The sequence below is a fragment of the Chionomys nivalis genome, chromosome 2 (genome assembly GCF_950005125.1).
Source record: "Chionomys nivalis chromosome 2, mChiNiv1.1, whole genome shotgun sequence".
NCBI lineage: Eukaryota > Metazoa > Chordata > Mammalia > Rodentia > Cricetidae > Chionomys > Chionomys nivalis.
Window position 1 is genome coordinate 1,501,167 of NC_080087.1, and position 13,433 is coordinate 1,514,599.

General features: G+C 35.7%; 1 protein-coding gene across 1 annotated transcript; it reads right to left on the reverse strand.

The window, feature by feature from the left end:
* Positions 1-7,982: 7,982 nt before the first annotated feature.
* LOC130869893 (olfactory receptor 5W2-like) lies at positions 7,983-8,930 on the reverse strand. Its single transcript, XM_057762378.1, has one exon. The coding sequence runs from the start codon at positions 8,916-8,918 to the stop codon at positions 7,983-7,985; it is 936 nt and encodes a 311-aa protein (XP_057618361.1). The 5' UTR covers positions 8,919-8,930.
* Positions 8,931-13,433: the final 4,503 nt, after the last annotated feature.

Here is a 13,433-nt window from a genome sequence, read left to right on the forward strand (position 1 = left end):
GGAGATACACCTAGAGAGTTAGTCACAGCAAAGACTGGTCCAAGACATCAGGCCTCTCCTGGCTCCATTTGAAGGAAAAGATGGGCAGGCACCAATGCAAGAATTCCCCCAACAACTTGAAAGGCAACGTGACATCACCAGGATCCAGGAATCCCGAAATGAGAAGTCTAAACCCTAATACAGAAGAATTAGAAGAATTAGACTCAAAAGTGAATTTTATGAAAATAATAGAGGACCTTAAACAGGAGGTGAAAAACTGCCACAACCAATTAGAGATTACAAACAAAAAGGTAGAGGAAATGAATAAATATCTCAAAGATACCCAAGAAAACCAAGAGAAACAAGAAAAAGTAATCAAACAGGTAAGGGAAACGGTTCAAGACTTGAAGAACGAAGTGGAAGTAATAAAGAAAACACAAACCGAGGGAAGGATGGAGATGGAAAATTTGAATAAACGAACAGGAACTACAGAGACAAGTACCACCAACAGATTACAAGAGATAGAAGAAAGAATCTCAGACACTGAAGATACCATAGAGAAAATAAACACTCTCATCAAAGAAAACAGCATAACCAACAAATTCTCATCACAAAACATTCAGGAAATCTGGGACACAATAAAAAGACCAAACCTAAGAATAATAGGGATAGAAGAAGGAGAAGAAGTACAGCTCAATGGTCCAGAAAATATATTTAATAAAATTATAGAAGAAAACTTTCCCAACCTTAAGAAAGATATTCCTTTGAAGGTCCAAGAAGCATACAGAACACCAAATCGACTGGATCAAAAAAAAAATCTCCTCATCATATAATAATCAAAACACAAAACATACAGAATAAAGAAAGAATATTAAGAGCTGCAAAGGAAAAAGGTCAAGTTACCTATAAAGGTAAACCTATCAGACTTACACCTGATTTCTCTATGGAAACCATGAAAGCCAGAAGGTCCTGGATAGATATACTGCAGAAACTACGAGACCATGGATGCAAGCCCAGACTACTATACCCAGCCAAGCTTTCGTTCACTATAAATGGAGAAAACAAAGTTTTCCAGGATAAAAACAAATTTAAACAATACGTAGCCACAAATCCAGCCCTTCAGAAAGTAATTGAAGGAAAATCACAAACCAAGGAGTCCAACAATGCCCACAATAACTCAGACATCTAAAGACCCTTCACCAGCACAACTTGAAGAAGGGAAACACACAAACTCTACTACCAAAGAAAAGAAAGAAAGAATGGAAAAATGACCGGAGTTAACAACCACTGGTCATTAATATCACTTAATATCAATGGACTCAACTCACCTATAAAGAGGCACAGGCTAGGAGATTGGATACGAAAACAGGATCCAACATTCTGCTGCTTACAAGAAACACACCTCAACCACAAAGACAGACATCTACTCAGAGTAAAGGGCTGGGGAAAGGTTTATCAAGCAAACGGACCTAAGAAACAAGCAGGTGTGGCCATACTAATTTCTAAGAAAGTTGACTTCAAACTAAAATCAATCAAAAGAGATGGAGATGGACATTTTTTACTCATAACAGGAACAATTCACCAGGATGAAATCTCAATCCTGAATATATATGCCCCTAATATAAAAGCACCCACTTATGTAAAAGAAACGTTACTAAAACTCAAGGCAGTCATCAAAACACAAACTAATAGTAGGAGATTTCAACACTCCTCTCTCACCAATGGACAGGTCAATCAAACAGAAACCTAACAGAGAAATAAGAGGATTAAGGGAGGTAATGAATCAAATGGACTTAACAGACATCTATAGAACATTCCACCCAAATAGGAAAGAATATACCTTCTTCTCTGCAGCTCATGGAATCTTCTCGAAAATAGACCACATACTCGGTAACAAAGCAAACTTACACAGTTACAAAAAAATATCGGTAACCACCTGTGTCTTATCAGATCACCATGGATTAAAGTTAGAATTCAACAACAATGCTATCCCCAGAAAGCCTATGAACTCATGGAAACTGGACAGTCAACTACTGAACCTCACCTGGATCAAGGAAGAAATAAAGAAAGAAATTAAAGTCTTTCTTGAATTCAATGAAAACGAAGACTCAACATACTCAAACCTATGGGACACTATGAAAGCAGTGCTAAGAGTAAAATTCATAGCATTAAGTGCCCACTTAAAGAAAACGGAGAAAGCACACATTGGAGACTTAATAGCCCACCTGAAAGCTTTCGAAAAAAAAGAAGCAGACTCACCTAGGAGAAGTAGAAGACTGGAAATAATAAAATTGAGGGCTGAAATCAACAAAATAGAAACACAGAAAACAATCCAAAGAATCAATGAAACAAAAAGCTGGTTCATGGAGAAAATCAATAAGATTGATAAACCCCTATCCAAACTAATCAAACGGCGGTGAGAGAATACGCAAATTAACAAAATCAGAAACGAAAAGGGAGACATAACCACAGACTCAGAGGAAATTCAGAGAATCATTAGATCTTACTACAAAAATCTGTATGCCACAAAATTGGAAAATGTTATAGAAATGGACACTTTTTTAGATAAGTACCATATACCAAAGTTAAACCAGGACCAGGTGAACAATCTAAATAGACCTGTTAGTCGCGAAGAATTAGAAGTTGTTATAAAAAACCTCCCCACCAAAAAAAGCCCAGGTCCAGATGGCTTCAATGCAGAATTCTACCAGAACTTCCAAGAAGACCTAATACCTATACTCCTTAATGTATTTCACAATATTGAAACAGAGAAGTCATTGCCAAATTCCTTTTATGAAGCTGAAGTTACTCTGATACCAAAACCACACAAAGACACAACCAAGAAAGAGAACTACAGGCCAATCTCACTCATGAACATCGACGCAAAAATACTCAATAAAATACTGGCAAACCGAATCCAAGAACACATCAGAAAAATTATCCATTATGATCAAGTAGGCTTCATCCCAGAGATGCAGGGCTGGTTCAACATACGAAAATCTATCAATGTAATCCATCATATAAATAAACTGAAAGAAAAAAAACATATGATCATTTCATTAGATGCTGAAAAAGCATTTGACAAAATTCAACATCCCTTTATGATAAAGGTCTTAGAGAGATTAGGAATACAAGGGTCGTTCCTAACTATAATAAAAGCTATTTATAGCAAGCCGTCAGCTAACATCAAATTAAATGGAGAGAAACTCAAAGCTATTCCACTAAAATCAGGAACACGACAAGGTTGTCCACTCTCTCCATACCTCTTTAATATAGTGCTTGAAATTCTAGCAATAGCAATAAGACAACATAAGGGGATCAAAGGGATTCAAATTGGAAAGGAAGAAGTTAAACTTTCATTATTTGCAGACGATATGATAGTGTACATAAGCGACCCCAAAAACTCCAGCAAAGAACTCCTTCAGCTGATAAACACCTTTAGTAGCGTTGCAGGATACAAGATCAATTCCAAAAAATCAGTTGCCCTCCTATACACAAAGGATAAGGAAGCAGAGATGGAAATCAGAGAAGCATCACCCTTCACGATAGCCACAAATAGCATAAAATATCTTGGGGTAACCCTAACCAAGGAAGTAAAGGATCTATTTGACAAGAACTTTAAGTCAATGAAGAAAGAAATTGAGGAGGATACCAGAAAATGGAAGGATCTCCCTTGCTCTTGGATAGGGAGGATCAACATAGTAAAAATGGCAATTCTACCAAGGGCAATTTATAGATTCAATGCAATCCCCATCAAAATCCCATCAAAATTCTTCACAGATCTTGAGAGGACAATAATCAACTTTATATGGAGAAACAAAAAACCCAGGATAGCCAAAACAATCTTATATAATAAAGGATCGTCTGGAGGCATTACCATCCCTGACCTCAAACTCTATTACAGAGCCTCAGTATTGAAAACAGTTTGGTATTGGCATAAAAACAGAGAAGTCGACCAATGGAACCGAGTAGAAGACCCTGATTTTAACCCACAAACTTATGAACACCTAAATTTGATAAAGGAGCTAAAAGTATTCAGTGGAAAAAAGAGAGCATCTTCAACAAATGGTGCTGGCAGAACTGGTTGTCAACGTGTAGAAGAATGAAAATAGATCCATATCTATCACCATGCACAAAACTCAAGTCCAAATGGATTAAAGACCTCAATATTAGTCTGAACACACTGAACCTGATAGAAGAAAAAGTTGGAAGTACTCTACAACATATGGGTACAGGAGATCACTTCCTACGTTTATCCCCAGCAGCACAGACATTAAGGACAACATTGAATAAATGGGACCTCCTGAAACTGAGTAGCTTCTGTAAAGCAAAGGACACTGTCACTAAGACAAAAAGGCAACCCACTGACTGGGAGAAGATCTTCACCAACCCTGCAACAGACAAAGGTCTGATCACCAAAATATATAAAGAACTCAAGAAACTAAACTTTAAAATGCTAATGAACCCAATAAAAAAATGGGGCACTGATCTGAACAGAGAATTCTCAACAGAAGAAATTCAAATGGCCAAAAGACACCTAAGGTCATGCTCAACCTCCTTAGCGATAAGGGAAATGCAAATTAAAACAACTTTGAGATACCATCTTACACCTGTCAGAATGGCTAAAATCAAGAACACCAATGATAGCCTTTGCTGGAGAGGTTGTGGAGAAAGAGGCACACTCATTCATTGCTGGTGGGAATGCAAACTTGTGCAACCACTTTGGAAATCAGTGTGGCGATTTCTCAGGAAATTTGGGATCAACCTACCCCAAGATCCAGTAATACCACTATTGGGAATATACCCAAGAGATGCCACATCAAATGACAAAAGTATCTGTTCAACTATGTTCGTAGCAGCATTGTTTGTAATAGCCAAAACCTGGAAACAACCTAGATGCCCTTCAATGGAGGAATGGATGAAGAAAGTGTGGAATATATACATATTAGAGTACTACTCAGCAGTAAAAAACAATGACATCATGAATTTTGCGTGCAAATGGATGGAAATAGAAAACACTATCCTGAGTGAGGTATCCCAGACTCAAAAAGAGGAACATGGGATGTACTCACTCATAATCGGTTTCTAGCCATAAAATAAAAGACATTAAGCATATAATGTGTGATCCTATAGAAGCTAAATAAGAAAGTGAACCCAAAGAAAATCATATAGTCATCCGCATGGAGAGGGGGAAGTAGACAAGATTCCAGGGCAAAAACTGGGAACTTGCGGGTGAGGTGGCATGGGGCAAAAGGGAAATGGGATGAGAAATATGAGAAGGGGAGGATGGGAGGAGCTCGGAGGATTGGGATGGTTGGGATATAGGAAGGATGGATACGGGAGCAGCGAAGTATATATCCTATCTAAGGGAGCCATCTTAGGGTTGGCAAGAGACTTGACTCTTGAGGGGTTCGCAGGTGTCCAGGAATATGTCCCCAGCTGGTACCTTGGGCAACTAAGGAGAGGGAACCTGAAATGACCCTATCCTATACTGATGAATATCTTGCATATCACCTTAGAACCTTCATCTGGCGATGGATCGAGGTAGAGACAGAGTCTCAATTTGGAGCAACGGTCTGAGCTCTTAAGGTCCAAATGAGGAGCAGAAGGAGGGAGAACATGAGCAAAAAATCAGGACCACGAGGGATGCACCCACACACTGTGACAGTGGAACTGATTTATTGGGAGCCCACCAAGGCCAGCTGGTCTGGGACTGAATAAGCATGGGTTGATTCCGGACTCTCTGAGCATGGCGGTCAATGAAGACTGATGAGAAGCCAAGGACAATGGCACTAGGTTTCGATCCTAATACATGAACTGGCTTTGTGGGAGCTTAGCCTGTTTGGACGCTCACCTTTCTGGACGTAGATAGAAGGACCTTGGTCTTCCCGCAGGGCAGGGAATTTGGACTGCTCTTCAGTATCGAGAGGGAGGGGGAATGGAGTGGGGGGAGGAGAAGAGGAGTGGGGATAGGGGGAGGGAAGTGGGGGGAGGGCAATATTTGGGAGGAGGGGAGGGAAATGGGAAATGGGGAGCAGGTGGAAATTTTAATTAAAAAAGAATAAAAATAAATAAATAAGTATAAAAAAAATAATAAAAATAAAAGAAATAAATAAATAAAAGTAAATGTGATAGTACTGGAATCCCTTAATCATTTTCTCTCAATCAAAGTTCATCATATATTTTTACATATGATATATATGCATAAATTGCCATTTTTACCAGAGGCCAATTTAATAAGAAAAGCATTCTCTCAATCAAATTTCATCATATATTGTTACATATGATATATACTCATAAATTACTATTTTTATCAGAGGCCAATTGAAAAAGAAAAGAAAAGCAGTATTTAATTTTATTAAATTCTGAAGTAGTCTTATGTAGGTACACCAGTTGCTTTCATATCTATAATTAAAGTAAATAATGAACAATCTATACTTATTCTTTATGTTCACTCAAGTGCATAGATGCTATACTCGTGCTTTCAATGAACTCATTCAGTGGTTTAAGCACCAAAAAATATTATAGAAGAATAAACAACAAAGAAATAGTTCAACAAAAATATATGTGTCTATATTCTTCCTTCTTCAGGAAGATAACAATCACCTCAACCACACTTGTATCCTGATTTCTTTTTATCTATTAAAGCCTGGGGGGAGATGGGTGCATGGTATCCCGTGTGAGTGTGTGTGTGTGTGTGTGTGTGAAACACTTAATGTCTCATTACCAAGGTCTAATGCCTACTTTAAATATCATGTTTTCTGTAATTTTAATTTGTCTTTTCCCTATTTTATCTACAAATGAAATATAAATTATTGATATTACAGAGATGCAATATCCAGTCTTTCAGCAGAAATTTTTATACACTCATATGATGATAAGATTATTTTTAGAAGAGTAACATTTAAGAAGAGATGAGAATTGGTACAAGAAAATATTTTTCACCATTATGAAAGGCTAATAATGTTATAGAAGGAAAGGAGCAATGTTGGAATAAGTCAAACAGTAGGTGACAGACATCACCTGCACATATGTGCCTAACCACACCTCTTTTCTCTCTTCTTCATAATTATTCTAGTTAGATTTATTCGATTTCCAACTTATTTAGAATGGTTTAAGATGTATTTTATTAGACCTATGAGTTATGGTTATCTGTTTTTTTTTTAAAAAATGTTTTTTCTTTTAAATAAAAATATTTCATACAAAATATTCTGGGTATTGTTCTCCCCCACTTCCCCCACTTCCTCCCCACTCCATCTCTAATTCAGACCCACATCCTTTCTTTCTCGCATTAGGAAAAAAACAGGCATCTAAGGAATAATAATAAAATAATATAATCATATAAATAAAAAACAAACAAATCAAAATACAACAAAAGAACCAAACACAAAACAAATGAGCCCAGTAATAGGCACAAGAAACACCTAACACTGGGGAGACATGCAGAATCTTACTCTCAGGACATTCACGGAAAAAAGCAAAGCCAGAAGCCATTATATATAAATCCTTTAGCCTGTATGTTGGGTATAAAGATTTTCACCAAAATCCTTTTCATTTCAGAATAAAATTAAATTTTATTTTTTCCTAAAAATTATGATTGTACCAAGGGTATAGTTAATGTCTATGACTTTCACTTGGATATAATATACATCTTTAACAACCTAGAAGTTTTTTGTTATTCAATATGAAGCAGTAAATTATGCAAAATAGTAATCCATAAAACTCAAATAACTTAATACAACTAAAATTGAATGAAAGTATAAACACAATTCCTTTGTGACTGAAACAATCATGAGAAATTCTGCACATGTAAATCATGTATGACCCATAGCAAATAATGAGATATGAAACATTGGTATAGCTACAATTTTACCTTATCATTAAACTTGTGGGAAATTCTTATGCTAATCTCTTAAAAATAGGTTATACAACTTTTTTATGAATAAGGCAATATCATTTTATACAAATTACCACTATTATGTGGACATATACACATAATGTAATTATTTTGAACACCTTTTGTTTCTCAGTTTTTGCAAGGCCTCTTTCACATCTTTGTTTCTCAGGCTGTAAATCAGAGGGTTCAACATGGGAATCACCAGAGTGTAAAACAGAGAAGTGAATTTGCCTTGATCTAGAGAATAAGAAGAACTTGGCTGGAAATATGTAAAGAGTAGTGTTCCCTGAAAAATTGCAACGGCAGTCAGGTGAGAGGTGCAGGTGGAAAAAGCCTTGAACCTTCCCTCAGCAGAACGGATCTTCAAGACAGATAAGATGATATAACAGTAGGAGACAAGGACTCCGGAGATGGTACTCAGCTCAATAAATCCAAAAATAGTGAATATCACTAATTCATTGATCTGTGTATCAGAGCAAGATATTAATAGGATAGGAGGTATATCACAGAAGAAATGATTAATCTCATTTGACCCACAAAAACATAAGCGAAATGTTAATGTTGTATGTATCAAAGCATCTGTCATTCCTACAAGGTAAACTCCAAATAGGAATTGGTAGCAAACCCTACTAGACATCTCTACAGCATACATCAAGGGATTGCTGATGGCTTTGTAGCGATCAAAGGCCATCACTGCCAGCAACACACACTCAACATCTATAAAAATACAGACAAAAAAGAATTGCAAGGCACAACCAACAAAAGTAATGATTTTGTTCTTGGCAAAAACGTCCATCAACATCTTGGGCCCAACTGCGGAAGAATAGCAGAGATCAGAGAAAGAGAGGTGGCTGAGAAAAAAGTACACTGGTGTTTGGAGCTGGGAATCCATTCTGATCAAAATGATCATTCCAATATTGGTCAGAAAAATAACAAGATAAACAGTTAGAAATGTAGTAAATATTACCACTTTCATGTCAGGGTTAGTTGTAATTCCCAAGAGGAGAAATTCAGGTAATGAGGAGCAATTTTTCTTGTCCATTATTTTTGTTCTTTTTATATCCTGTTGTAAAGGTCAAGAGAAAAATTTATTAGATTACTTTTTTTTGACATATATCAATATATCATTTCTAAGACAAAAGACATTTTTAATTATATACATCCAAAAACAGTGGGCTTAGACAGTTTGCTCAAAAAGATTTGTACTGCAGGACTACTTTGACACTAATGTGAACCAAGTGATTGTTATTTAATGTCCACTGTTCTGTAATAGCATAAAATCAACTTGCTCAAAAATTTACAATGTTTCCATGAAATTCAAAGTTTCTGAATTGAATGTGTTAAAATCACAATTAAAACTGGATGTGGTGGGGGCACATCTTTAATTCCAATGCTCAGGAGACAGAGTTGGAGGACAACTAGAGCTACATGGGAAAAACCCATCTCTAGAAAAGGAAAATCACATTCAGTAAATACTCAATGAAAGTGTACATAGTGATAAAATTTTTATGCAAATAAAAGTATCAGAAAAATTTCTGCAAAAACAGTACAACGTTTGAATTCAAAATGAAGAGTAAAATGAAAAGTTTGAGTATCATTAAAATTTAGTATAAAAGCAATTATTTTAATAACAACAGTTTTTTGTATTATACCACATAATTTGCCAAGAAGAACATTTATCATTAATATATGCACATTTACATAAAAAATAAACATAGATTTATTTATTTTTATGTGTATGGGTGTGTGCTTACAAGAGTTTATGTGTATCACATGTGTGAAAGATTCCGAGGAAGTCAGAATAGGGTATCATAGTCCCTGGAAGTGAAGTTAAACAAAGTTGTGAACTGACATATGGGTTTTGAGAATCAAACATAGGTCAGTTGAAAGAGTAGGTGTTGTGGAATTCTCTTGTACACTTTAAAGATTTGTCACTTGTATTGGTTTAATAAAAAATGCTGATTGACCAGTACCTGGGCAGGAAGTATAGGCAGAGCATACAGACTAGGAGAATTCTGGGAAAAGGAAAGACAGAGAAGATGCCACCAACACACAGAGGAAACATGATGTATGCAGCAGAAGTATGGATCCTATTTTTGTATCCATTCCATTAGCCTGTGTCTTTTTATAGGCAGATTGAATCCATTGATAGTAAGGGATGTTAGTGACCAGTGATTGTTAATTCCTGATATTTTGCTTGGTTTTGTTGTTAGTGGTGGTAGTATATATGCATGTGTTTTTCTTCTTTGGGATTTTATGGTGTGATATTATCTATTGCCTGTGTTTTTGTGGGTACAACTAACCTCCTGTATTAGAGTTTTCTGTCTATTACTTTCTTTAGTGCTGAATTTGTGGATAGATATTGCTTAAATTTGGTTTTGTCATGGAATGTAGAAGTTTTCTCCATCTATGCTGATTGAAAGTTTTGCTGGGTATAGTAGTAAGAGCTGTTTTCCAATGTTTCTTAATGTCTGTAAAAAATCTGTCTAGTGCTGTGGGCTAATGCTCTTATATACTGTAAAGATTTGTCACTCATATTGGTTTAATAACACACTGATTGGCCACTAGCCATACATGAAATGTAGGCAGAGAAACCAAATTAGGAGAATTCTAGGAAGAAAAAAGGCACAGAGATAGTCACCAGCCAGACACAGAGGAAGCAAGATTAAAAAATAATGCACCATGCCACTTGACTTCACATAGATTAGAATTATGGGTTAATTTAAGTTGAGAGAGCTAGTTAGAAATAAGCCTGAGCAACAAGCCAAATAGTTTATAATTAAGCTTTTGTGTGTTTATTTGGGACTGAATGCCTGTGAGACCAGTCAGAACAGAAACTTCTGTCTATCTATAGTCTGGGAACTTCAGGCTTTTAGAGTCTACTGAGGAGTTTATGTAATTCCAATAGGTATGCCTTTAGATAGTACTTGCTATTTTTCTTTGTAGCTCTTAAAATTCTGTCCTTATTTGGTATATTTAGAGACAATTACCTTCTATGTTCCTGTTGAATATGTTTTCTGTGTCTTTGAAATTATTTTTCTTCTTCTATCCCTTTTATTATTAGGTTTTGTCTTTTCATGGTGTCCCAGATTTCTTGTAAATTTCTGTTAGGAATTTATTGGATTTAACATTTCTTTGACTGAGGAATCTATTTCCTCTTTCTTCAATCTCTTGTTATCTGTTGATGATGCTTGAATCTTTAGTTTCTGTTCACTTCCCCAGATTTTCTATTTACAGAATTTTTTTGGGTTTGTGTGTTGTTTATTAATTCTATTTCAGTTTTGAATCTTAAACCATTTCCTTTACATGTTTGATTGCTTTTATTGGTTTTGTTGCTGTTGATTTCTTTGCTTTCTTTGAGAGATTTTATTGATTTCTTCTTATTTTGTTTATATTTTTCCTTGACTTCTCTAAAGGGATTTTTATTTCCTCTTTAAGAGCCAATCTCATCTTTATAAAGTAATTTTAAAGTTCATTTTCCTATGTGTCAGCTTCATTAGAATGTTCAGGTTTTGCTGTAGTAGGATCACTGGATTCTGGTGATGCCATATTTCTCTTTCCGTTGTGAATGTATGATATGAGATTCCCCATTGTATGCTGTATGTTTTATTACCATTGTTAATAAAGAAACTGCTTCAGCCTGTGTCTGGCCGGAATAAAGCCAGGTGGGAAATCCAAACATAGATATATTGAGACTGTAGGTAGAATCAGAGAGATGCCATGTATCTTCCAAAGAAGAAGGATGCCAGAGACTTACTGGTAGGCCACTGCCTCATGGTGATGCATAGATTAATAGAAATGTGTTAATTTAGAATGTAAGAGCTAGCTATGAGTATATCAAAGCTATTGGTCAAATGGTTTTGCAATTAATATAGTTTCTGTGTGATTATTCAGGTCTGGACAGCCAGGAACTGAATGAGAAGTCTTCATTTACAAATGCATTCTTACTTATCTTTTCTTTCCACTGGTTGCTTTGTGCCTGAGTGTAAATCACCATGCAGTAGATGGCAATTAATGAAGAAACCCTTAATTGGTCAAAATGCATAAAATAAGCCACTTTGGAGTTTTCAGTACTAAATATGACATACACATCACACTGCTCTCCTTCATCTTTACTATAAGAGAATGAAGAAAGATTGTAAGAGCCAGAGGTCATGGATAATGACACCATGAGAACAGTATTTTCTAGACATAAGAAGGCAGATGATCATATGAACATTTCACAATGAATGTGGCATGTAGAAGTCTACACAAGCTCAAATCAAGGCAAAAATACCACTGTAAACAGGTGAATGAAAAACCAAGTTAGCTGAAAACTTTTATGGCATTTGATAGCTACATAAGAGATAGAATCTATTTTATTTAATGATGTGAATGTGATCCCTGACAGGTCAACCAAAGCCCTGGGAAAGCTCCAGTCTATTTAAAAAAAATAAAACCTGAATTTCATGGGGGGGAGAACAAAAGAAAATTAATTTTTTTATTGAGCTATATATTTTTCTCTCCTCCCCTACCCTCTTCATCCCTCCTCTTTTACCCTCTTCGAAGATTCCTTCATTTATTATACCCAGGAGGTCTTGTCTTTTTCTACTTTCATTATAAATTCGATTCAATTATGTCTCTCTTAGGGTCCTCTTTGTTATCTAGGGTATCTGGGATTGTGAATTGTATGGTGTTTATTTGTTCATTTTTTGTTTTATTTCTGAAAGCCACTTATGAGTACATATTATATTTGTCTTTCTGATCTGGATTACTTCACTCAATATGATCTTTTCTAGATCCATTCAGTTGCCCACAAAATTCTGTGATATATATGTGTATATATATATATATATATATATATATATATATATATATATGCTTATTTTTGTATGTGTGTGTGTATGTGTGCACATGCACGTTTGCCTCTACATCTGACACTAGCAGTGGACTTTGTGTATATTCTTCAACTATTTTTGTCAGAGTTTCAGTCATGATCTTCCACTGAACCTGTAGTTCACAAACTTACCTAAGTTGGGTGACTAATGAGCTCTAAAGTATCCTCACTTATCTACCTCTGTAGCCCTGAAAAGATGTCAGGGTAGGATATGCAGGGTAGAGAAGCTGTGTATGGAAGGAGCTAAGGGAGTCTGTTTAAAATACATTGTATGGAGTTCTTAAATCATTAATGAAATCATTGCTTTAAAGAATCTTCAGCATACTGCTTGGTAGGTGATTGTCTGATTGTCTCTGGTTCCATCTAGTGTCCAAAACTTGGAAAAACACTGGTTTTGAGGCTAAAACAGTGCACTTGGGGTTTGTCTTTTCCAGGTCCGGGTAAAAGCTTACCCATGTGTTCCTTCTACTCATTTACAGACCTATCTGTTGATGGGGATGGTCTTTATCTATCTGTGGTCAATAATGATCCTCACTTTCTAATTGTCTATCAGGGCTTGAATATGTACAGTTTAAATAAGCCATGTAATTAAAAGGAAGTTGAGATTTTATTGTTTTCTACAAAGAAGTTAAACAAAACTGAAGGGGCATTGTAATATAATTCCAAATATTTATACTTTTT